This window comes from Plecotus auritus (assembly GCF_963455305.1).
Source record: "Plecotus auritus genome assembly, chromosome: 12".
NCBI lineage: Eukaryota > Metazoa > Chordata > Mammalia > Chiroptera > Vespertilionidae > Plecotus > Plecotus auritus.
Window position 1 is genome coordinate 9,699,782 of NC_137778.1, and position 24,966 is coordinate 9,724,747.

The window sequence follows — 24,966 nt, forward strand, 5'->3', positions numbered from 1 at the left end:
CGCCCTGCAGGAATCTGGCCATGCTGACAGAGTGAGTGAGGTCCCACCAGGCTAACTGCTATAGCTGGTTTCCCAGGCCTTACTGTCCAGAGAGTAGACACACAGCAACACCAGCCAGAGGGCTGCCTCTGGCTCCGGGCAGAGATGGGTTTGCAGCTGTATTGGCATCTCTGTAACTTCTCACTCTGACCCCTCTCCTTTCCCAACAGAGATATGAAGCTCTGGCATGGCTTAGTGATCGCAGTCGTGTCCCTGGTCCTACAGGCCTGCCTCCTCGCAGCCATCTACTACTTGCTCAGCAGACACATGGGTAACCGGCTCAGCATCCTCTCCCCTCCTAGTTACCCCCGGGGACCATTCCCAAGCCTGCAGCAAGGCCAGCTCCCTTTGGAGTCCCTGAGTATCACTTGAAAACCTTGAGGATTCACTGGCCAAATGGCCCCTCATCCTGACCGGGTAGTCCCCACTCTGACCCAACCTGTTTCTGGTTGGGAATCATGGCCCAGAGTCCTTCCACTACCTGGACCTTCTGCCTAGAGACAGGCGTCTGTAATGCTTGTGAGGATGGACTCATTGAACCTGGGCCTAATTAATTTTCTTCATCACCACAAAGGACTGAACGTGAAGAAATGGCTTTGAATTGCTACAGAAGGCAGTATGGTTAGCTTAGACTAAGAGATCACCTTCAATTCTTGAACTACTTCACAATGGAGAGTAGAGAAGCTGTGTCCTGGGAAGACATTACAATTAGGGAAAATAAAACATTTCTTTGGCTAAGGCAGGAGATTGGGCAGGATAATGTCATGAAGGTTTTTCCAGTAAAGGAAGTTGAGACTTCTCTTCATCTATCCATCCATCCCTCCATCCCTCCACTCATTCATTCATTCAGTCATTCAATACAACAGGAAACAAACAAAAAAAATCCCTGCCCTTAGGTAACTTACATTCCTTAGGGGTACAGACAACAAATAAGATAAGTAAATGGAAAATGCTAGGGAGAAAAAAAAGCAAGGCAAGGGATATGGATTGAGTGGTGGCCAGCATCCCTGAGATGCTGACATCCTATATAATAAAAGGCTAATATGCAAATCGACCAAACTGTGGAATGACGGGTTGCTATGATGTGTACTGACCACCAGGGGGCTGACACTCAATGCAGGAGCTGCCCCCTGATGGTCAGTGCACTCCCACAGAGGGAGCTCCGCTCAGCTAGAAGCCAGGCTCATGGCTGGGGATCACAGCAGCGGTGGTGGGAGCCTCTCTTAGGCTAGGAGTGGGCCTAAGCCAGCAGTCAGACATCCCCCAAGGGCTCCTGGACTGCGAGAGGGCACAGGCCAGGCTGAGGGCATCCTCCCTCCCCCCCCCCCCAGTGCATGAATTTCTTGCACCGGGCCTCTAGTTTAATTATATAAACTTGAGGGAAGCGAGGAAGTGACCTGCACCTGTAAAGGCCCTGAGACAGGAGAGTGTTTGGCACATCACAGCAGAAGCAAAGGCTGGGTGGCCGGAGCTGAGGAGGTGGCATGAGAGAAGGAAGTGAGGCCAGAGAGGAAGAAGGCGTGAGGCCATGGAGGGCCTTCAAGGTTGGAACTTCGGCTTTTTCTCCAAGTGAGATGAGGGGTGTCACAGTGGAGGGGGCTGAGATTTGAAAAGATCCTTCTGCTCGTTTGCCCTAAGGAGAGTGCTGCTCAGAAATAAGAGTGCCTGCCCCAGGGAGCTTTCACTTTGGACTCTTGCTCTGTTCCCTCTAGCCAAAGAGAATGAACAGTTACTCAGAAGATCCAGGCTCTGGGCCCCCAAGCCCAGCCCTGCCCACCACCGCTCACCGGCTGCACAGGAGATGAAGGAGACGAAGGAGACGAAGGAGACGAAGGAGACGAAGGAGACTGGGGCAGAGAGGAGCACCCCTGCGTGGGAGCCCTGTTACAGGAGTGAGTGACGGGTTTGGGGAAACACGGTCATAAAGTGTACTGTGCTCTGTCTAGACAGCCGGAGAGCCTTCCCGCAGCAGCCCAAGTCTGTCCCTGCCGCCCAAACCCAGCCCAGATTCCTCCCCGCCTCCCCCCGCCCCCACCGCCCCCAGTAGAGGCCTCGTTACCCTATCTTTTCCAGAAAGTCATTCATCCCGTCAGTGGGGCAGACCTTGTTGGGTGTGTGTGGGTCTAAGCCAGTGGTCGGCAAACGGCGGCTCGTGAGCCACATGTGGCTCTTTGGCCCCTTGAGTGTGGCTCTTCCACAAAATACCACGTGCGGGCGCGCACATACAGTGCGATTGAAACTTCATGGCCCATGTGCAGACGTCGGTTTTCGGCTCTCAAAAGAAATTTCAGTCGTTGTACTGTTGATATTTGGCTCTGTTGACTCATGAGTTTGCCGACCACTGGTCTAAGCTCTTTGCTAGGTTTGGTCACATGTGAACAACTGCAGAGGGGGCTTGGGGACTGTTTCTGCTCCTGTCTTTGCAATACTACGGCATCTTTTCTTTCACCTGGCCAGTTAGTGGTGGAGCCAAGATTCTGATGGACTCTGCTTGAGTCCAGCCGTGGCTGGTTCTATGCATCCGGCCATCTGGCCAGTGTCATTGGCTGGTCCCAGAAGCTGACTATGCTGTATTCCCAGGGGCTCTGTCTTAGATCCTCATGGGTGTCCGGGTACTTCAGTAAATATGAGTCTTGCTGATGGTTCAAATATATGTCTGCCTCTGGCAAGTGGACCAACAGGCTCATCACCCTCTTGCTTTCTATCTCGGGCTCAGGAGACCCACCAGGTCCCTGTTGACACAGTGGAAATCGTTGCTTCTGCACCATGACAATGACCCCTGGAGGAGCACCCTGCAGAGGCCATACTTCTTTCCATTGGTTTATCTCTTGACTGATTTGGGTTTGCTCCCTCCTTCCACTGTGATCTGCTGAGTTGGAGAGATCTGGTTGTCAGGCTTCCTAGCACTAAGCTAAGGCCTCGGGGCACATGGGGGCCAGAAGATGCCACTCAGAGTTTCAGCAGAATGGGAGAGGCACTGTCCTCGTCATGACCCCTGACCCTAAAGCTGCACCAGAACCTGGCCAGACTCAGAGGCCCTTTAGTTGCCAGGGAGCTCAGAGATCATCGTCCAATCCTCTTGGTTTATGGGGGGACAAAACCCGGGCACAAAAAAGGATGTGACCTGCCTGGAGTTAGGGACAGGTTAGACTAGAACCTGTGCCCATGACTTCTGAGGCCAGAGCTGTTTGCTTGGGGCACACTGTCTCAGCATGTCCCTGTTTACAGCACCCAAGCACAAGCAAGCCAGTTAGCTTCAGGACAAACAGCAGCACCTGGACTCTAGGCCATGTTCCTGCCTATCTTTGGAGGCTCTGTCTCCCTTCGCTTCTCTTTTTCTATCCCTCTTTCCCTTTTGGGAGCTCTTTATCTCTCTTCCCCACTCCTCTTTGCATTGCTGGCTCTGCCTCTGTCTTTGTCCCATCCTCCCTTCCACGGTCTCTGTCCTCTCCTAACACCCTCCAGCCTTCTTTAGAAGAAGAAGTTTTCTATTTCTCTCTAGATGACTGCAACATATCCTCAGAGAGCTCCGACACCTCGGACAGCGCCGGCCGCTCGCCTTCCCCCTGCCAGGTAATGGACACTCGGAGCGATCCCAGCCCTCCATGTGCAGCCTGGGGTCCAAGAACTCGGGCCACCTGGCTACAGAGATGGGAGCAAGAAGGGAGGGGCTTTGTGAGTCACCGCAGCATCCTCAGGAGAGGGTGATCAGGCATTCACGCACAGCCCCTTGCCCACAGGGATCATCCAAGCAAAGTGGGTCCGAGTGGGCTGTAAAAATGGAAGTGCTGCCCAGCCAGTGTGGCTCAGTGGTTGAGCATTGACCCATGTACCAGAAGGGTGAGGTTAGATGCCTGGTCTGGGCACATGCCTAGGTTACAGGCTCGATCCCTAGTAGGCAGCCAATGAACCATGTGAACCATTCTCTCACATCATTGATGTTTCTATTTCTTTCTCCCTCTCCCTTCCTCTCTCTCTCACCACCCTTTTTTTTTAAAAAATGCGAGTACTCCTGGGAAGCCCCCTTCTCCTCATATCCCAATCACTGGGCCCCTGCTCTGAGCCCTGACCTCATCTGAATTGATTCTCTACATCTTTCTCCCTTAAGCCCATTCATCCCCTGCAGACAGGAGGAACAAAGGCATTGGCAATCTTCCTCACTGCCCTGTCCCTGCTTTCAGCCGTGACTGCCTGGGACCCAGGCTCCTTCTCATCCAGCCTAGGGCAAGCCTCTATGAGAGAGAGTTTAGTCCTGTGGTCCTACCTCCTCCAGACATGGGAGGGATCTTGACCTACACTTCTCCGCTCTTTTTCCCCAAGGCCACCAAGGTGAATTACACACAAGTGGTCTTTCCAGCCACAGGAGAACTAGAGAACGAATCCGCCCTGGATTATGAGGACATCGAGGATGTGACAGATTATGTCAATATCAACCCAAAAAGCCACAAGCACAATCTCTGGACTTTTGTGAACCCTGCTGCCTCTGAGCCCGTGGAGTACTCCCAAGTGGCCATGTGACTTCTAGGGTCTGCCTGTTTAAAGGGGGTCAAGTTCTCTACAAATTCTCCTACTTATTTTGTAGGGAATTACTTCCTGTTTTTGGTGTGTGTTTTCTTAACAAAGCTTGGGAGAAAAAATAGGCTGTATCTCAGCAAGAAAGGCTCAGATGGGAAGTCAGGAAGAGCTTCCAGGTTGACTCTGCGCTCACTGAAGCAGATCAATAGGGAAAGTGGGGAAGTCTCCAAAGAAAATTCTTTTTAAAGATTTTAATCAGCTATAGTAGAGTCCTGTTTGGCAGTCTTACAATTAAATTAACCTTTGAGCTATTTAATTATTGGCAGTGAACAACTTCCTTAAAAGTTTTAAATAAAACGGCAACCACCAGTTCCTCTTTTTTCTTGCCCAGCCCAGCGTGTGTCCCTTTTTCAGAGCTGTGCCTGTGAGTAATCCCGCTTTGCCCTCAGCACTTTAAATAGTCCCCTTAGAAAGCCCACTATCACTCAGCCTTTGAACTCACTGTTTCTTATGAACGAGAGATGACAAATACCGCCTGATAAACGTCAACCAGCATCACAATCTGTTACTTCAAGAACAACTTCCCAAATTTAACCTAATAAAACCCAATATCCATTCCTAGTTTGTTGTTTCCTTTTTAACCAATCCTATATAATAAAAGGGTAATATGCAAATTGACTGAACGGCGGAATGACCAGTCGCTGTAATGCACACTGACCAGCAGGGGGCAGATGCTCAATGCAGGAGCTGCCCCCAGCCTGCAGGCCCTGATCGCCGGATCCAGGCCTGCCGGCCAACCTCTTGGTCCCTTCCCCTGGCCAATAGGCTCCGATCGCCTGATGGGGAATGGGGAACCAGGGGTGGGTGGTGGCAGATGTGGGCGGCACCAGGCCAAGGCCTCTGGCCCGCTGGTCGCCCCATACACAGAGGGTGACCAGCGGCAGAGGGCAGAGCTGGCAAGCGGGTGGGAATGGCCAACCTTTGGGTCTCTCCCTCTGACCAGCAGGCTCCAATCGCCTGATGGCAAACAGGGAACTGGGGATGGGTGGCAGTGGGTGGCGGGGCTGGCTGCTGGCAGCAGGGGAAGATGGCCCTGATCATAAGCCAGGCTTAGGGAGCAGACCTGAGCATAATTTCATGCACCGGGCCTCTAGTTAGGAATAAAAGGACACTTCCTTAACTGGATTAAGACTAGCTTATCTGAAATCAGTAGATGTGTGATATTTAACTGTAAGGTCCTAGACGTAGTTCTATTAGATCCTGAACAAAGTAAGAATGCCCACAAACCTGCTATTTCCTTCATTATCTAAAATCATTGTAGAAGTTCTAAGCAGTTCAATTAAACACTTGACAAAAATAAGGGCTATAACTATTGGAAAGGAAGATGAAATTTGTCATTGTTTGCGGATATCCTAGTCCTAGGAAACCTCAGAGAATTAACTTAAAAAAACTTAAAATTGATTGCATGCAGTAAGCAGTGACTAGAGGAATATACAATATACTTTCTCCAACAGTTAATTAAGACAGATTTTTTTTTTACATGTTCACCATAGCTAAACATCTCCCAAAGTGGAAACCCTAGGAATACTCTTAGCCAAATTCAAGCTCCAGATGAGTGGCATTCAGATCTTAGAGATGATTTATGAACTTGCTCCCTCTGCTGGCTGAAAATGACTTTCTAGCCCTGGTACTGGGAGCAGTGGGTGGTTTTCCTATTCCCAGGTTCCTTTTTTCCCCTAAGAAACTGAAGAAATGGTTCTGGCTTGGTTTCTATGGCTTGAAATATTTGCTGATCTATATGTCCCTTCACCGCCTGCCATTGTTGCTCTTTCCTGCTAGATTTGAATGTTTGTGCCCCCACCCCATTCATATGTAGAAATCCTAACCTCCAAGATGATGGCATTAGGAGATGGGGCCTTTGGGAGGTGATTAGGTCATGAGGGTGATGCACTTATGAATGAAATTAGTATATATATATATACTAGTGGCCTGGTGCATGAAATTCATGCATGGGGCGGGGGGAAGGGGTTGTCCCTCAGCCTGGCCTGCACCCTCTCCAATCTGGGACCCCTTGAAGGATGTCCTACTGCTGGTTTACAGGGATCGGGCCTAAACCGGCAGTCGGACATCCCTCTCGCAATCCGGGGCTGCTGGCTCCTAACCGCTCACCTGCCTGCCTGCCTGCCTGCCTGATTGCCCCTAACCACTCTGCCTGTCGGCCTGCTTGCCCCCAAATGCCCCCTTGCTGGCCTGCTCACTCCAAACTGCACCCCCGCTGTCCTGATCTCCTCCAACTGACCCCCACTGACGGCCTGCTTGCCCCCAACTGCTCCCCTGCTGGCCTGCTCACTCCAAACTGCACCCCCCACTGTCCTGATCACCTCCAACTGACCCCCACTGATGGTCTGCTTGTCCCCAACTGGCTCCCCTGCTGGTCTGCTTACTCCCAACAGCCCTGCCCCCCACCAGCCTGATCACCCACAACTGCCATCCCATCCTGGCCTTATCACCCACAACTGCCCTCCCCTCTTGGCCTCTAACTGCCTCTACCTCTGCCCCACCACCATGGCTTTGTCCAGAATAACGTCCGGAAGGTCTCCTGGAAGGTCTCCCAGTCTAATTAGCTTATTACCCTTTTATTAGTATAGATAGAGGCCTGGTTCACAGGTGGGGGCCAGCTGGTTTGCCCTGAAGGGTGTCCTGGATCAGGGTGAGGGTCCCCGCTGGGGGTGTGTGGCCAGCCTGGGTGAGGGGCTGAGGGCCGTTTTCAGGCTGGCCAAGCCCCCCAGCAGGGACCCTCACCCCATGGGAGTGTGGCCAGCCTGGGTGAGGAGCTGAGGGCTGTTTTCAGGCTTGCCATGGCCCCTGGTGATCCAGGCTCCCAGCCCCTCCTTTTTTTCTTCTTTTTTTTGAGTGGAGGCCAGGGCTGGCTGGAAGCAAGTATCTGGGATTTACTTATCTTCTATAATTGAAACTTTGTAACCTTGAGTGGAGGCCAGGGTCAGCCAGGGTGGGTGGGAAACTTGGCTTCCTCCATCGCTGGGGGCAACCCAAGCCTCCTGCTCACTCCAGCTCCATGGCTGCCACCATTTTTGTTGGGATTTATTTATCTTCTATAATTGAAACTTTGTAGCCCCTCCACTCAGGGCTACAAAGTTTCAATTATAGAAGATAAATAAATCCCAGATACCTGCTTCCAGCCGGCCCTTGCCTCCGCTCAAGGAGGCACTGAAAAAAAAAAAAGAAAAAGAAAAAAAGGAGGGGCTGGGAGCTTGAGCTGCTGGGGGCTGTGGCCAGCCTGAAAACAGCCCTCAGCCCCTCACCCAGGCTGGCCAGGCACCCCAGTGAGGACCCCCACCCTGAAGGGGTGTGGCCAGCCTAAAAACAGCCTTCACCCAGGCTGGCCACACCCCCATGGCCCAATCCCTGTAAACAGGCAGTTGAGCATCCCTCGAACGGTCCCAGATTGGAGAGGGTGCAGGCTGGGCTGAGGGACACACCACCGCCCCCCTCTGTACGAATTTTGTGCACCGGGCCTCTAGTATATATATATAATTGTTTTCAGAGAGGAAGGGAGAGGGAGAGAGAGAGAGAAACATCAATGATGGGAGAATCACTGATTGGCTGCCTCCTGCACACCCCCTACTGGGGATTGATCCCACAACCCGAGCATATGCCCTTGACCAGCATCAAACCCAGGACCCTTTAGTCCACAAGCCAACTCTATCCACTGAGCCAAACTAGCTAGGGTAGCACTTCTGTCTTGTAAGGATACCATGAGCAGTCCACAGCCTACAGAGGGCCGTCACCAACCATGCTGATACCCTAATTTTGGATTTCCAGCCTCCAAAACTGTGAGAAACAAATTTCTGTTGTTTATAAGCCACCCAGTCTGTGGCATTTTGTTACGGCAGCCAGAATGGATGAAGAAATCTCCCTAGAAAGCTTTTCTTAATGGAGGAAAGGAGATTCTATTGATTAGAGGGGCAGAATGAGGAATAAACACTGACAACAACACTGTCTTTGCATCCAGAAGCGAAACTGTACTTCTTATTGATCTCTTTTGAAAAGAAAAAACACACACAAAACAAACAAACAAACAAAAGGACAGAGAACTGAAGAGGTTCAGACATGTACAATGCAGCCGAAAGAGACTGCACGGGGACACGGCCGAGAGCGTTTCCACGCCAGGAGAGGGGACGGCAGCAGCCGCACAGTCGCACAGTCGCGCAGATCGAGCGCCTGCTTTCTGCAGAATGTGGACAGGCCCTGGGGGTGGGGAGGAGCATACGTAAAATGAAGGCTGAGCAGCTGTGCGGGTGGGGTCCCAGCATGCATGACCTAGTTGTGATGACAGGCAGGAACATGTGCAAAATAACATGTGGAAGAGGGGAATTAACAGAACAGTGAAACCAGAGCCTATCGATGTTAGGCAAAGTTGGTGCAAGAGTGTTAGGATTAGGTGGACCTAATCAGAGAAAACAGCCCAGAGAGAGGTGCTTCTGAACTCAGCTTAGAAAGAAGGGTGGGCCCTAGCTGGTTTGGCTCAGTGGATAGAGCATTGGCTTGTGGACTGAAGAGTCCCAGGTTTGATTCCAGTCGAGGGCACATGCCTGGGTTGCGGGCTCAGTCCCCAGTGGGGGATGTGCAGGAGGCAGCCAATCAATGATTCTCTACCATCATTAATGTTTCTATCTCTCTCTTCCTCTCTGAAATCAATAAAAATATATTTTTTAAAAAAGAAGGGTGGCCCTAACTGGTTTGGCTCAGTGGATAGAGCGTCGGCCTATGGACTCAAGGGTCCCAGGTTCGATTCTGGTCAAGGGCATGTACCTTGGTTGCGGGCACATCCCCAGCAGGGGGTGTGCAGGAGGCAGCTGATCGATGTTCCTCTCTCATCGATGTTTCTAACTCTCTATCCCTCTCCCTTCCTCTCTGTAAAAATCAATAAAATATATTTAAAAAAAAGAAAGAAAGGTGTCAGAGAAGACTTAAAAAAAAAAAAAAAAGAAGGGTGGAAATCTACTGATGGGAGAAGAGGCAGAAGAAAAGGGGGGAGGTCTGACTGGATGCAGGCTCTCTGAACTACATGGGGTAATGTCTGTGCCTGGGCTCAGAGACAGTGGGGAGACTTGGATCAGGGAATTGTTGTCAAAGAGAACAGAGACCTGAATGTCACCGACCATATGATTAAGGTCTCTAATGAACTCCGCTATGATTGGCTTCAAAAGTATGACATTTTAGAGCCAATAAATATATCACGGAGTTTAACATTAGCACCCACCCCAATTGCTTATAAAGGGCAGGCATTCTTGGGAGTGTTGTTTAAGAAGCAAGTTGAAAGTGTGGCTCCAAGTGACTTAACAGAGGTTTGGTTGATTGTCGATGGTGCAGATGACTCCTCAGATGCCCCGGTAAGTAGAGAGAAGGGCTCGTTTCATGTCCTAAGGAGTTTGGGCCAAGAAGCTGATGACTGGAGACAGCTAACAACTTGAACTGCTCCTCAAAGTCATTGCTAGCCATGTTGCCAGAAATAAAGTGGCCTTTTCCTTAGGATACTCCTGGGAGCTTTGAAGGTTGGCTGCCTAAATGTGAATGGTCACCTGTGCAGCTTCTAGTACCGTGAAGTCACTTTCTCCCATGTGGTATGTCATCAGCACCTGCAGGGAACAGTCATGCTGCTCCACTCACTCTGGGTTCCTCTGTGGGCGAGAACTGGATGAAAACCTCTCCAAAACTATCTTACAAGAAGATACAGAGAAACTGACTTGCTACTGGCAACCTGGTGATGGTTGATTACATGATAATAATGAATTGGGAATAAACAGTATACCAGAATAAAGTCTACCTGTCTTCAATAAATTCTTATTCTAAAGGAGCAAGCACCCAAATGCCCACCATAGAACTTCAGCAGAATTCCTTGAGGGACACTGTCTTATTGGCCAACAAGACCCAATAGGGCGAGGAGGTATTTTATGCCCAACATCAGTGGGTTTTTTGCTCTTGGGATCAGAACAGGTTTCTGGGTCCAGGGTAGGCGGGGGGGGGGGGGGGGGGGGGTGGGGGTGGGGGGGGGCGGCTCTCAAGAAGCCTTCAACATCAAGCCCCCAGCCTCTAAACCAAACACATTATAGTAACTCCATCTTATCTGGGTTTATTGTTTTGTTTTTTTGTTTTGAGGTCCCACTGGCTCCTTTAAACACTCCCTCTCTCAGGCAGGAATTTCTACATTCAGTCTTTCACCTCTTGCTCTTTTCCCTTCCTTGCCAAATACATCCTCCCTGAGCTTCGCAAGAAAGAAGCATGTGTCCAGGAGAACTGGGTCAAATGAGAGACCAAGACTCTAAAACTTTAGGGAAAGTTCCTATGGCCTTAGAGCTGGGAGGCTGGTGACTTTCCCAGCCTACCCCAAGGTCATGACTGTTTCAAACCCACTTTCAGCTCCACACTGCCACCGTGTGGCTCCAATGAAAATCGCACTCTTGTTTCTTTTTTCTCACTAGTAAACTGGGTGAAGGGGCTCCAGGAAGGTGGCTCCCCACACCTCAACCTTCCCCTTGCCCATGCCCTGCTCAAGGAGATCAAAATCTTACTTTAATTTGCCTATACTACTATCATTGTCGCTAGAAAACAAAGATGCCTAGAAATTACCTGGTTGCTAAGGGATTTTATTGGTGAATTTCAACCACATTTCTGGGTTCCTGACCCAGGAGTGAGCTGCTGCAGCCTAGGCTGAGTTTATAGCTCCTTAAAAGACCTATTTATATACAAAGTACATCTGGAAAATTATTGGCCTATACCAAGCAACACAAAAAGTCACCCTGAGAAACCCAGACAATCAACCCATTACCCCCCTCCTGCCATCTTCTGCCCTGCTCCGTAACGAGTTCTAAGGGACTAACATACTGTATTTCACAGAGTTAGCCTTCTGGGGTTAGCTACCAAAACTGAGATTCACCCAGCCCTGTTCAGGTGGCTCAGTTGGTTGGCGCATCATCCATACACCAAAATGCTGTGGGTTTCATTCCCAGTCAGGGCACATCCCTAGGTTGTGGGTTTGATCCCTTGTTGGGATGTGTACAGGAGGCAACCAATTGATGTCTCCCTCACATCGGTTTCTCTCTCTTTCTCTCTCTCTCTCTATCTCTCTCTCTCTCTCTCTCTCAAAATCAATTTTTAAAAAAATGAGATTGACCCAGACAGCACAGAATCTCCTTGCTTCCCACAGAGGCCCACCTCCCTGGATCCTATCCAAGGCCTAGAATGTCTGTCCCTACACGTTCTGCCAAAGCTGTCATTCCTAGATCCAGACAAGATCCAGCCATTTCCTTCAGGAGCCTCCTGGGATAGGCTCCCGAGGCTCCAGCCCAGTGTCCAGTTGCTCCCCACTGCCCTATCACTGCACAGCACCAGCTTTCTGAGAAAGATCAAATGCTGCCTTTCCATGGGAGGAACAGTGAGGGCCCCCTAGCCACCACCACAAGTAAATCCCCGGTGTACAATGCAAAACTGAAACCATAATAGTGGTATGTATTTTTTGCTATAGAAAGCAAGAGTAGACACAGAAGTTGCTCTGGCCACCTTGATTCCTCTCTTCCCCTCTGAAATGTAGTCTCATGGGCCCGTGCCCTAGAAATTATCCTCCAGAAGCAACCTAAAGCCAGGTGATCATTATCTTCTCCCACATGAGTCTCCCGACCCCTCTAACAAGGTGGCGTTTTTATTTCTTTGTAACAGATAAGGAAACTGTTGCTCTAAGAGATTGGATAGCTTGCCCAAGTTTGTACAGTAAAAAAGGGGTGAGAGCCGAAACCGGTTTGGCTCAGTGGATAGAGCGTCAGCCTGCGGACTGAAGGGTCCCAGGTTCGATTCCGGTCAAGGGCATGTACCTTGGTTGCGGGCACATCCCCAGTAGGAGGTGTGCAGGAGGCAGCTGATCGATGTTTCTAGCTCTCTATCCCTCTCCCTTCCTCTCTGTAAAATATCAATAAAATATATATCTTTAAAAAAAAAAAGGGGGGGGGTGAGATCAGGACTCAAACCCATACCTTTGGGGTATAAGACTGGTGTTCCTTCTACTTCCCATTCCTTATGATGAGCAACAATATTCTTATTATGGGCACTAGGGTCAGGTACTTTGGTCTGAAGTGGGTGAGGGGAGGAACAACTTCAACAGCTCAGGCTGGCACGGGAGGCTCCTAAGATCCACCGGGGTGGATGGACCGGGAAGAAGGGGTTGGGTGTCAGGGACCCACCTGGGCAGCAGAGTGCAATGAACACACTGTGGGTCCTGTTCCTTGAGCCTTTGTCCCACCCTCCTAGGCCCTGTGTCCCACCCTCCAGTCCTCTAGCACTGAAGGGCGGGAACGCTTTGCTCACTCACAACACTCCGCTTAGTTCTTTTCTTTTCAAGAAACCTAGGGAGTCTTCTTACAGCTGAGTGGCCTCTTAAAAGTGTATCCCCAAAGCCACAGGCATTCCTCAACACCTCCCTAGGAGAGGAGGGCAGATTGAACCTGTTTCCTAGAGCTGCTCTCGGGAGCTCCTAATTAGATGAGCAATCCCTTAGAATCTAAGATTAGATAGGATAGAGCTCCTGGGTTTACACACCTCCTATCCATCCACAGTCCTATTTGACCCCCACAGCTGAGAGAGCAAGCATTTCACCTACGATGGCCATCAGTGGCCAGCATGGTGATGGGACAGAGACCCAGTTCTCCTGACTTTTTAGCTGATGCTCTTTCTACTGTCAAGGCCACCTCTGAGATTAGAATCAGAATGAGGGCAGGAAAGCTATTCCATGACGTAAATCCCACTGGAGGTAACTCAGGGCAAAGCCCCAGATTCCACCCGCTCTGCTGTCTCGTCCGGCATCAGCATCACAGAATTGAGGGCAACCATGGACAGAATGGCCATGGAAGGACCGCAGTCACCAGAATTGAGTCAGACTATAAATGTCGTTGTCATGAAAATCCAGCAATTCTTCTAGAGCCCGTTGGTTAGAGCCCTTTGTGTTTCTCCCTTGTGATGTCATTTCCAGTCTTGCAAAGTCATGAAAGGTCAGAGCTGAGAAAGACCATAGAGTAATACAGGCGAGGAGATTGAGGCCCAGAGAGGTGGCTTGCCCAAGGTCGTACGGTTACCTGAAGGCAGAGACGAGTGTTAAATCCCGGGCTCCTGCTTGAGCACAGCACGTATACATTCGCGTGGGACCTCTGATGAGCCTCAAGTAAATCCAGAGCCATGACCCATCACACTTTCTCAAAGGACGTCTCCTCCGTGCAGCCCAGAGGAAGGAGCCGTCTGGACGAGTTGGGAGCAGGTGGGAGAGCAACCCTCCCTGCTGCCTCTGAGGCTTCCTCCATTCTTAATTTTATCATGACCATTTTCATGCCCTCCTCGCCACCCCGCCTTTTTCTCACACTCACCCTCAGTGGGTAATACCACTGAAAATACACAACACTTCCCCCCATCCTATAAAGGGGGGGGGGGGGGCGGGTGGGGAGGAAAGGAACTTGAACTTGCAGAGTACCTGATGCTGTACTAAATATTATATCTCTCTCCAGTGGACATGTGGGCATAGCAGGTGAAGCGCCCAGACCCATTCATTTTTCTTCATTAAACAATCCTCCCTCTACAAAAATAACATGTTTTAAATTTAAAAATCCAGGCTCCAAATAGGGTCTTCCTGGTCGTTTTTTCACTTCTCTCCTCTCCTGGTTGGCCTGGGCGTGCTGGTCAGGTGAGGTTGGGGACAAGCAGCCAAGGAGGAGACCAGCCTCTGAGTTCCAGCTACCTGTGGAGCCCCAGGCGGGGCCGTCCTAGGCCTGCCCCAGATCTGGGCCCCACATCTACCACGTAGGTGTGTTCCCCAGACAGCCTGTGAATATGGCAGGATCAGGGAGCAGACAGTTTGATTCTCCCTCACTCCCAGCATGTGAGACTGGGAGCAAGTGAGGGTAGGCCAGACGCCCAGGGTAGCCCTTCTGGCCTTTTCACACTGCCTCACACTGGGCTCCCCTAACTCCAACCCTGACCCTCCCAGCATTTACACCCAGTGCCGAGATGAGCAGACACCCTCCTATAGACCCACGGGCAGGGCCAGGCTCCAGGGAGTGTTCCCTAAAAGATGTCCATCTCAGTGATGCCTTCCCCGTCCACCTGCTCTGAGCCCTTCCGTGGCCCTTCGGGCCCAGGCCTCCCACCGAGGGTGGGGCTGAAGCTGAGGGTGGGCGGGCAGCTGGAGCGGGTCAGCAGCAGCGTGGTGCGGCGGCTCGAGAAGCTGCCGTGGGAGAGCTGCCTGCGCATCTGGGGCCGAGGACCCCCACAGCAGGCCAGATGGCGTAGGGGGTGCGGCCACAGGTGGCTGTTGAAGCCCATGTAGATCCAGGGGTTGCAGCAGCTGCTGAGGTTGCCCAGAAGCATGGAGATGGTGAAAGCCACATTGGTTGAATCTGCCGAGAGAGAAGCCGAGAAGCCTTAGACGGACAGCTGGGCGGGACCTGGGAGAGAATCCAGGCCTCACTGAACAGAGAGGGAAACTGAGCGCTAGAACGGAGAAGGGACTCACAGGGGTCCTTTCATTAGCGAAGAGCACAGCTGAGACTTGAACCTGGGATTCCCAACTGCAGAGTCTTACCTCTCTGACTTTTTTGTAACTACAAGGTTTGCTCCAAGTTGACCTCAGAGGTAAAAGGACCAGCCCAAACAGGAGACACTGTCTTGGTTCCAAACCTAGACCTTGCGTTTTCTAATAGACGCAGACCTAGGATAAGGCAACTTTTGTAGAACATGCAGGGAAAATAACCATGATTTAAGGCAGGGGTGGGCAAACTTTTTGACTCGAGAGCCACAATGAGTTCTTAAACTGGACCGGAGGGCCGGAACAAAAGCATGGATGGAGTGTTTGTGTGAACTAATATAAATTCAAAGTAAAGGAGCGGAGGGGAGAGCAAGAGAACCGGATAGAACAGCCGGATCCGGCCCGCGGGCAGTAGTTTGCCCAAGGCTGATTTAAGGCCAAGTCCGAGTACCTCCCATCCTCATTTATGTCAGAGATATGGGTGCACACTGACTTCTGGATTCTGCCCTTGACCCCTCAGGGGCAGTCCCCCTCATTCTGTCATAGGCACCTGCTGTGTCCTGGCAAAAACTCAGCTGGCAGTCGGGGCAGGGGCGAGGAGACAGGCCGCCTCTCACAAAGACCCAGGGACAGGAAGCCAGGAGCCCAAGGTGCTGTGGAGGCCAGCCGGGGTACTAGAGAGTGAGTTTAAAGAAATGGATCTCAGCCCAGCTAAAAGGGCCCCAAAGGGCATCCATTTTCCCGAGGGAGCACATTGCTGATAAGATAACACTCGACTGCACTCCTTGCTCAGAGAGGCACGTGCTAAGTAGAAAATCACTCTACATGGGTGAGTCCATGGGATGGAGGGACAGGTCATGCTGGTGGGCACCGCAGGCCAGCAGGAAAGGGCGCGCTGGGAGGCATGTAGCCCTGTCCTAATCCTCCTGCTCGCCCTTCCCTGCTCTTCCCCACTTGCCCCAACCCCCCATCCCGACTACACACTTGCCTTCATTAGGGGCGTTCTTGTCCCACACAGTCCACATCTGGACGCTGAAAAAGGGTGCCCAGCAGGCGATGTAGGCCAGCACAATGATGAAGGTCATCTTCACGGTTCTGATCTTGGCCCGAGAGATAGTGCTGATGCTGCTGACCCGAGAGGGCAGTCCCCTGGTGGCTGCAGCTGGACCAGGAGGTGAGGCTCTGTCCCGAGTCCCGCAGCTCCCGCCTTCCACCCGCCAGGTCTGTGTCTTGACTTTCAGGTTCTTACAAATCTCGTAGCAGATGAGGCTGTAGCAGGCTGTGAGCATGGCCACAGGCAGGATGAAGATGGCCAAGGCAGTCCAGGTGATGTAGGCCCGTGGCCCCCACGGGAAGCGAAAGTCTGCCCAGCAGTCCAACACCCCTGAACCCTGGATTACTTCCCGCAAAGAAAAAATGAAGACTTGAGGGAGGCTGAGGATGGCGGCCAACAGCCAGGGAGCGGCGATGAGCGGGTAGGCAGACTGGCTGGGCTGCTGGAGGCTGCGCAGGGGGTGACACACGGCCAGGTAGCGGTCCAGGGTCATGGCCAGCAGCATGTAGGTGGAAGCGAACATGCTGAGCGCCTGCAGGTACTTGACGGCCCGGCAGATGAGGTCGGGGCCCTGGAAGCGGTAGGTGATGTCCCACAGCAGCTGGGGCAGCACCTGGAAGAGCGCCACGCCCAGGTCGGTCAGGGCCAGGTGCCGCACAAACAGGTGCATGCGGGCGCGCTTGCGGCCCTGCTGGCCCAGCGTCAGCAGCACAGTCAGGTTGCCCCCTGTTGTCAGCACCAGGACCATGGCCAGGACTCCGATCTCCACCTTGGCCAGCTCCTCATCCCGGCCCAGCCAGGGTGTGGTGGCATTGGGGGCAGAGAGGGTGCCCCCCGGAATGGGGTTGGCAGCCCAACGCGGCCCAGAATCCATGGTGGAAGTTTGCTGGGAGGGGAGGGGACAGGAGAGGGACGGGTGGAGAGTGGGGTGCAAGGAGAAGTTTAGGGATGAACTGGAGTTTAATGGAGAGAAAGAAGGGCAGGATGGCAGGGGAGAGGCTCCAGTAGGGGGAACAGTTAAGAGGGCAGGGATAGAGAGAAGGAAGGAGCACAAGATAAGGAAGGGATGCGGATCCCAGGCAGGAGGGGGAATCTAGACGCGAAGAGAAGGAGGTGTCAGAAAGGGAAGAATGGATGAGGCTGTGCAGGGTAAGGCTTTGGGAAGGACAAGAAGGCTTGGAGAGCTGCCCCAGTCCCAAATCCACCCCAAGTTTACTTTCTCCAAACTTTTCTGGAAGCAGAAAGCAGATGTCCCGAAGTCGGCTTGGAGGCACGGTCAGGGCCGTCTGAGTCGCCCTGCCAGCAAGGGGCGACAAGCCGCAGCAGCTCAGCGCTTCGCAGGCAGGTTTTATGGGCTGCCGGCCCAGCGCCAGCGGGTTGGCTCCTGCAGAGGAGGGCGGAGTGAGACCCAGGCTCCGGGCTGGGGGGAGAGCGGTCAGCCACGGAGGGTAAGGGGAGAGGGACAGAGGGGCGGGGACCAGGGACAAGGAAGGAGAGAAGCAGACAACGAAAGCAGTGCTCACTAGCTGACCCAACCCACAGACCCACAGACAGACAAGCTCATCTACGCTGTATCCTGGGGCCATCGGACTGTCTCTCAAGACAGGTACGCTCCTGGGGTGGGGAAGCCATCACCCACTCCCGTGGGACCCTGCAGATGACAGTGCTGTTGGGCGTGCTGCCTGCCCTGGGCTCTCCTACACCCCGAAGGGTCCAAAGTCTACAGGGGTGGCAGAACCGGCAGCGCCCCACACAAAGCCTTGACCCTGCGGAGGACGTCTGACCACAGACCCCGCGGGAGGCTTAGAGCCATGCAGGGAGGAAGAAAAAGCAGGACGTGTGTGGAGAGAGGGCTGGTGGTGAGGGCAGAGGTGGAGTGGAAGCAGCTAGACTTGGGGCCCCAGTGCACTTGATGGGAGGGGCCAAAGGGGAAATTGGGATGCTCTGCAGCCCAGCTTCATCTTCTAAAGAATTTTGCTCTTTAGGTATTTTTTTTAATATATATATTTTATTGATTTCAGAGAAGACAGGAGAGAGAGAGAGAGAGAGAAACATCAATGATGAGAGAGAATCATTGATCTGCTGCTTCCTGCACACCGTGACCTCCTGGTTCATAGGTCGATGCTCAACCACTGAGTCATGGCAGCTGGGCAGGTATTCTTTTACATATATATATATGTTTTTATTGATTTTTTTTTAGAGAGAGGAAGAGATAGATAAACATGGATGATGAGAGAGAAACGTCGATTGGCTGCCTCCTGCACGCCCCCCACCCCCACCCCCACTGGGGATCAACCTGGGCATGTGCCCTGCACTCAGGAATTGAACTGGGGATCTCTTGGTTCATAGGGAGAGGCTCAACCATTGAGCCACACGGTCGGGCTCTTTATGCATTTTTTTTTGTTTTTTTCTTTGCTACAAAAAGCTTTATTGTTTCCTTTGGTCCAATGCATGGGAGAGGGCTTCCAGGTGGTTAAAAGAATGGCTAGTAGCCTTAGCTGGTTTGGCTCAGTGGAGAGAGCATCAGCCTGCAAACTGAAGGGTCCCAGGTTCAATTCCGGTCAAGGGCATATGCCTGGGTTGTGGGCTCGACCCCCCAGTAGGGGACGTGCAGGGGGCAGCCGATCAATAATTCTCTCTCATCATTAATATTTCTCTCTCTCTTTCCCTCTCCCATCCTTTGAAATCAATATATATATATATATATATATATATATATATATATATATATTTTTTTTTTTTTTTTTTTTAAATAGTTTCAGGGAGAAGCTCAGGTAAAAGCCAGACACCAGGGGATGCAGAGGGGCCCCTCAAAGGCCTCTGTGCTCCAAAGGCTCTTAGTAGTGCTTGAGGGTGGGCCTTTCCAAGAGACACTCGCCCAGCCCAGCCTGGGGGCCGGTCAGCCCGTGGATGTTAGTCAGGTGGTCGCTCAACTTCTTGATGAGTTTCACCTCCTCACCCCGGAAGTGGTTCTGCAGGAAGTCACAGAGCTGAGGGTCTGCGCGGGCAGAACCAGGGCACGCAGGTCCACAGGGCCTGGGTCAGGTTCCTCTCCAAGGCCAGGGCGGCCTCCCTGGCGCTCTGAGTTCTGCCCACTCATCTTGGGGGGCCTCAGCACGTCCTGGGAGAGAGTGCGGCCACCGCGCTGGTTTTCGTGCTTCTTCTCCACCAACTTGTGAAAGAAACGGCGCCCGCCCTCCAGAGCCACATCGTCCAGGCCCAAGTAGAAGCCCAGAGAGAGGTAGGTGTGGGGGGCCCGCAGAGGCGGGGGGCCAGGCGGTTGACAGCAGCCTCCACCCTGGTGGGATAATGCTGACGGATTTGGGAGCTCGTGGTGGTTCGGCAATGAAGATTAAGGTAGAAATAAACCGGAGTGTTGGCTGGTCTCAGAGGTGGTTCTGAAGGTGGTGACTGCATAAGACGCAGGAGAGTGGCCAGAGGCTGGAAGAAGGGGCGTCCCTGGGTCTGTTCCGTCCAAACACTGTTGAAGCAAGAGGCAGAGCCGGGACCGCCGAGGGGGGTGCCTCTTTATGTATTCTTATTTTAAGTCTCTCTACTAGTTCATTCCCATCTGCAGGCAATGAAAATCTAGTGCTGTCCATTTACAAAAAAATTATAGGCCTCCTTGGACACTGTACCTCCCATGCCAGCTGTTCCAGTCTCTTCCCCTTCATAGCACAACTTCTCAAAAGGGCTGGCCACGCTTGTCTCCATCCTATAGCTCTCAATCATTTCTTTCTTGATATATTCATTTTAAATTATATACACTTAAACATACGTTTTAAAAATATTATGTATTTTGCAAATGACATCATACTATGTATACCATTCTGTAACTTCATTTTTAAAAAAACAGTTTATTAGGGTAACATTGGTTAAAAACACTATATATTTCAGGTGTACATCTTTATAATGTGAGGTCCGTATACTCCGTTGTATACGGACCACCCAATGTCTAGTCTCCTGTCGTCACCATGTATTTGACCCTCTTTGCCCTCTTTTTGTTCTCCCGCTAACCCCCCGCCCTTCTGGTAACCACCATTTTGTTGACCGAATCTGTGTGTTTGGTTTTTGTTTGTTTGTTTTATTAGTTCATTTGTTTTGTGTGTTGTTTTTTTAATTGATATTTTACAGAGAGGAGGGGAGAGGGATAGAGAGTTAGAAACATCGATGAGAGAGAAACATCGATCAGGTGCCTCCTGCACACTCCCCACCGGGTATGTGCCCGCAACCAAGGTACATGCCCTTGACCGGAATCGAACCCTGGACCTTGAGTCCTCAGACGGACGCTCTATCCACTGAGCCAAACTGGTCAGGGCAATTTGTTGCTTTTTGTTTTATATCCCACATCTGCGTGAAATCATTTGGGTTTTGTCCTTTTCTGTCTGATTTGTTTCACTTAGTGTAATCCTCTCAAGATTCATCCATGTTGTCTCAAATGGTAATAGTTCATCCTTTTTTATGTCTGAGTATAATTCCACTGTATATATGTACGCATCTTCTTTATCCCAACGTCCGTCAGGACACTTAGGTTATTTACATATCTTGGCTATTGTAAATAATGCTGCAATAAATATAAGGATACAAATATCTTTATGAATGTGTTTTCAATTTTTTTGGGGGGGCGGGGGTTATATACCCACAAGAGGGATTGTTGGATCCTATAGTAACTCTATTCTTAATTTTTTGAGAAGTCTCTATATTGTTTTTCATAGTGGCTATCCCACCAAGCGTGTACAAGGGTTCCCTTTTCTTCACATCCTCACCAACACCTGTTATTTCTTATCTTAATTTTGATGATAGCCATTCTAACAAGTGTGAGGTGACATCTCATTGTGGTTCTGATTTGCATTTACCTAATGATCAATGACGTTGAGCATCTTTTTATGTATTGTTGGCCATCTGTTTGTCTTCTTTGGAATGTCTGCTCAGATCTTCTGCCTCTTCTTAATCAGATTGTTTGTTTGTTTTGCTGTTGAATTATATGAGTTCTTTGTATATCTTGGATATTAGCCCCTTATTTTGATTTGCAATTACTTTTTTCCTCTTCTGTAGGTTGCCTTTTCATGTTGTTGATGGTTTCCTTTGCTCTTCAGAAGTTAGCTCAGTGTAGTTCCACTTGTTTATTTTTGCTTTTGTTGCTTTTGCTTTTATGTCAGGTTTAAAAAAACAACACATTGTTAAGACCTATGTCAAGAAACTTACCACCTATGTTTCCTGCTAGGAGTTTTATGGTTTCAGGTCTTACATTCAAGTCTTTAATCAATTTTTAGTTTATTTTGTATTTGGTGTAAAATAGTGGTCCAGTGCATCCTTTTACACATGGCTATCCAATTTTCCCAACACCACTTATTGAAGAGACTGTCCTTTCCCCATTGTATATTCTTGGCTCCTTTTTTGTAAATTAATTGACCATATATATATGCATGAGTTTATTTCTGGGTATACTGCTACTTCTTAGTTTTTTATTTTTGATTTTATGCATCATCTATTGGCTTTCCCTGTGGTAGATGAGTATATAGTGTCCTTTCAACACAGACCCACCACTCATATGCATACCTTCTGTACCCTCACCCCCATCTTCTCAATATAGTTATGGGAAAGTAACTGTGGGTCCCCATCTGAGACTGACTTTATATGAATTAAAAGTTAAATATTAGGATAATAATAAAGGTTTTGTAAAGTCTTCTGCCAAAAATATTTTTAAAAATTTAAAAGGCATGATTCATAATCAAATAATTTAATCTAATCCTTTACAAAAGAATTTGCTTTCATGGATTTGAATGTGGGTTTACTAACTAGTAGATTCAGAGGCAGGGAAATTGAAATTGTTAGGTGCCACTTCAGTTAAAAAGGAAAGAAGGATTCTATTTTCATATATTCAACTTGAACATAATGTTTTCAGGAACAGACCTATCATGAAACATAAAATTTGTTTCTCAGAATATATACTTATCAGTATCTCGTCCCTTAATCTTCCACTTTGGCCAAAAGGGTAAACTCAAAATCATTCCTGCATTATTATTGGTCAGTGGAGAGTGGGGATGTGTGTCCCTCTGTGCCACATCACCACCTGGGCAGAAGAAAGTGGATAAGGGCACCTTTCTCCTGCAGCCTCTGGGTGCCTGGTCTGCAGAGGCCTCTTCTTGGTTGGGACGCAGAACCCTCTCAGCATGTTGAATTACGTACCAGAGCTATCATTTCACGGAGATGCCTGGTCCCTCTCAACACACCTGTCACCTGCCTGGGCAACCCTTGATTCACAGTCCCATAAATGTCCAGATAGAGGAAACGGTCTGTGGAAGATGGGCCATTATGGGGACTAATGCATCTTTTACAGCCGGGAGCAGGCCTTGGTGTCGCCATCATCTTCTGTTAAGTTGGTTTAATGCTGAGATTGATGGAGAGCCAACAGGTAAAAGGAGTATGTGTGGAGAATGGAAGGGTCAGCCTAATCTGTGTTGACTTCAGGGCCTCCTAGATAGATTCCACTTTGTGCTTCTTGCCATAGAATACCTTGTACAGCCGTAGAATGTAGGAGTTGAAAGGGACTTTGCTTTTGGTTTGGACCAAGAGGCTGAGGAGTAATGGGAAGGACCTCAGAGACTATCAAGTCCCATTTTTTTCATTGTCCAGAAGAAAGTCCAATCTCAGCATCACATGGATATCAGAAGTGAGAACGTGACCAGGACCCAGGTCTTACTGGGTGTGCTCTTCCCCCTTTCGTCCATGGGTCCCTCTTGGCAGTGAGATTCTGATCCACTGCCAGAGAGCAAAGCTTTCAGCACTGCAGCTAATAAAGCCAACTCAGTGCTTGGCACATAATAGAAGCTCAGTAAACTTCTGTTGAATGTTTATTCAGAATGTAATGGACACAAATGAAGAAATTAATTATCTCCACCATGTAGCATTGCCTTACTTTTGAAAATTTTATTGTAGAAATGTTTAAACATTCACAAAAGTCAGGAGAAGCGTGTAATATATGGAATATAATTTGCCTTTGACAGAGGTTTTCTGGAGAGTAGATCAGAGAAGTGACTCTAATGCCCCACTAGGTCAGGTCAAGTTCCCTGAGTGCAGTGTCTTTGGGAACCTCTCAGACCACAGCCCACTGACCATGTGGCTGTGAGGGATGCAGGCGAGGGGATCGAGTGGCCAGGCATCCTGGCAGCCAGAAGCATGGCAGAAACTAAAGAGGGGAGGCCCTTTTTACAATATGGGTGGTCCCCATGTCCAGCCCCAGGGCAGACCTCAGCTCCAAGAAAGAGCGGCAGAGTTAGGACTAGATAGTGTCACTGGTGCTGGGGCTGAGTCTCCTGGGGGTTCTTAGCTCTCTGCTCGGGCATGGCTTCTTAGAACTGGAGGCGATCCTATCATTCTCAAATGTCACTAGCCCTGATGCCCTTTGCAGGGCTGTTCAAACTTTCTCCACTAATTATCATCTGTTCATGAGAAAGTTTTAATTTCTCTCTTAAGCTCATTGGGTTATCAACACTCCAATAAGTTCCCTTGGAGTCTAATGCATGATAGCAGTGAGTCACAGGATAAATGCACAGCATAGCTTTCTAGTTTCCTGGAAGCGGGCGGCCAGCTGACTTACTGGGCTTGACTCTTTGAGACTAGCAGCCCTGGAGAGAGGGGCCCTTTGGTGCAGGCAGGACTGGAAAGGGCACAGCTGCTGAGCCCATCAGGCTGGGGTGGGGGGTGGGGGGCAGTGTCCACCTCCAGGCTCCTCCCTCCCCCAGAGAAGCAGAATTTCTACACTCACCATTAAGAATCCCAGGTCCAGCCCTAGCCAGTTTGGCTCAGTGGATACAGTGTCAACCTGAGGACTGAGGGGTCCCAGGTTCAATTCCGGCCAAGAGCACATGCCCGGGTTGCGGACTTGATCCCCAGTGTGGGGCATGCAGGAGGCAGCCAATCAATGATTCTCTCTCATCATTGATATTTCTATCTTTTTCTCCCTCTCCCTTCCTCTCTGAAATCAATAAAAATATATTTGTAAAAAACCACAAAGAATCCCAGGTGCATACCCCACTCCCCCTCCTTCAGCTGCAGGGGAGGAGCAGGTTTGCTGCCAGTGCTCTCCAGAGCCTGCTTTCAGAGCGAGGTCTGCACTTCCTTTTCCTTGCACTTCTTGCCCCACCCCCCTCCAAGTTACCTGTGTCCAGCATCCCGGGGACACTCATGGCAAGTTTACTACCCAGGTTGGGTGGGGGCATGGATAGGTGGCAGTCCATGTTAGGGGCACTTCTCTTCATTTGTCTTCTTATCAACACTTAGCTATTCTGTGCCCCACTGGTGGGAGGCAGGGTGGGGAGCTCATTAATTGATATTGATAATGTGTACAGGGAGGCAGCATGACATGACCAAGGCATCTACTCTTCACCCCTGATGATAATATCTCCAGCTCTTACCATGGTTCTTGGCACATAGTGGGTGTTCAGTAAATGTTTGGAGGAAGGATGGATGGAAAACCTGGAAATATCATTGCACCTAAAGTTGGGAAACTTAGCTGTCCTCCTGATACTGTTAGTAACTCAGTGTGTCCCTGATGAAGTCACATCATCACCCTGGCCTCAGTTTCCTCTTATGTAAACCAAGGTGGTTGGACTGGTTGATGTGTAAGGTGCCTACAATGCCTCTTTTCCGGTTCTGTGATGGTATAATTCCCCAGTGTCCCTACCCACGCTGAGCTGTTTGTGCTAAATATTACCCTCTCAGGAGATACTTATGTTTACAACAAGCATTCAGAAAAATAGCACCCAACCTAACC

The 24,966-nt window shown here is 50.2% G+C and overlaps 2 protein-coding genes across 2 annotated transcripts; one reads left to right on the forward strand and one right to left on the reverse strand.

Moving 5' to 3' along the window:
- Positions 1-213: 213 nt before the first annotated feature.
- Positions 214-4,557, forward strand: RHEX (regulator of hemoglobinization and erythroid cell expansion; the record flags this gene model as incomplete). The annotated part of the gene is made up of 4 exons (XM_080649510.1): positions 214-310; positions 1,752-1,931; positions 3,542-3,612; positions 4,360-4,557. The coding sequence occupies 4 exons, from the start codon at positions 214-216 to the stop codon at positions 4,555-4,557; spliced, it is 546 nt and encodes a 181-aa protein (XP_080505636.1).
- Positions 4,558-14,104: 9,547 nt separating this feature from the next.
- On the reverse strand, positions 14,105-17,064 carry AVPR1B (arginine vasopressin receptor 1B; the record flags this gene model as incomplete). The annotated part of the gene is made up of 3 exons (XM_080648480.1): positions 14,105-14,188; positions 14,716-15,008; positions 16,119-17,064. 3 exons carry the CDS (start codon positions 17,062-17,064, stop codon positions 14,105-14,107), a joined length of 1,323 nt encoding a protein of 440 aa, XP_080504606.1.
- Positions 17,065-24,966: the final 7,902 nt, after the last annotated feature.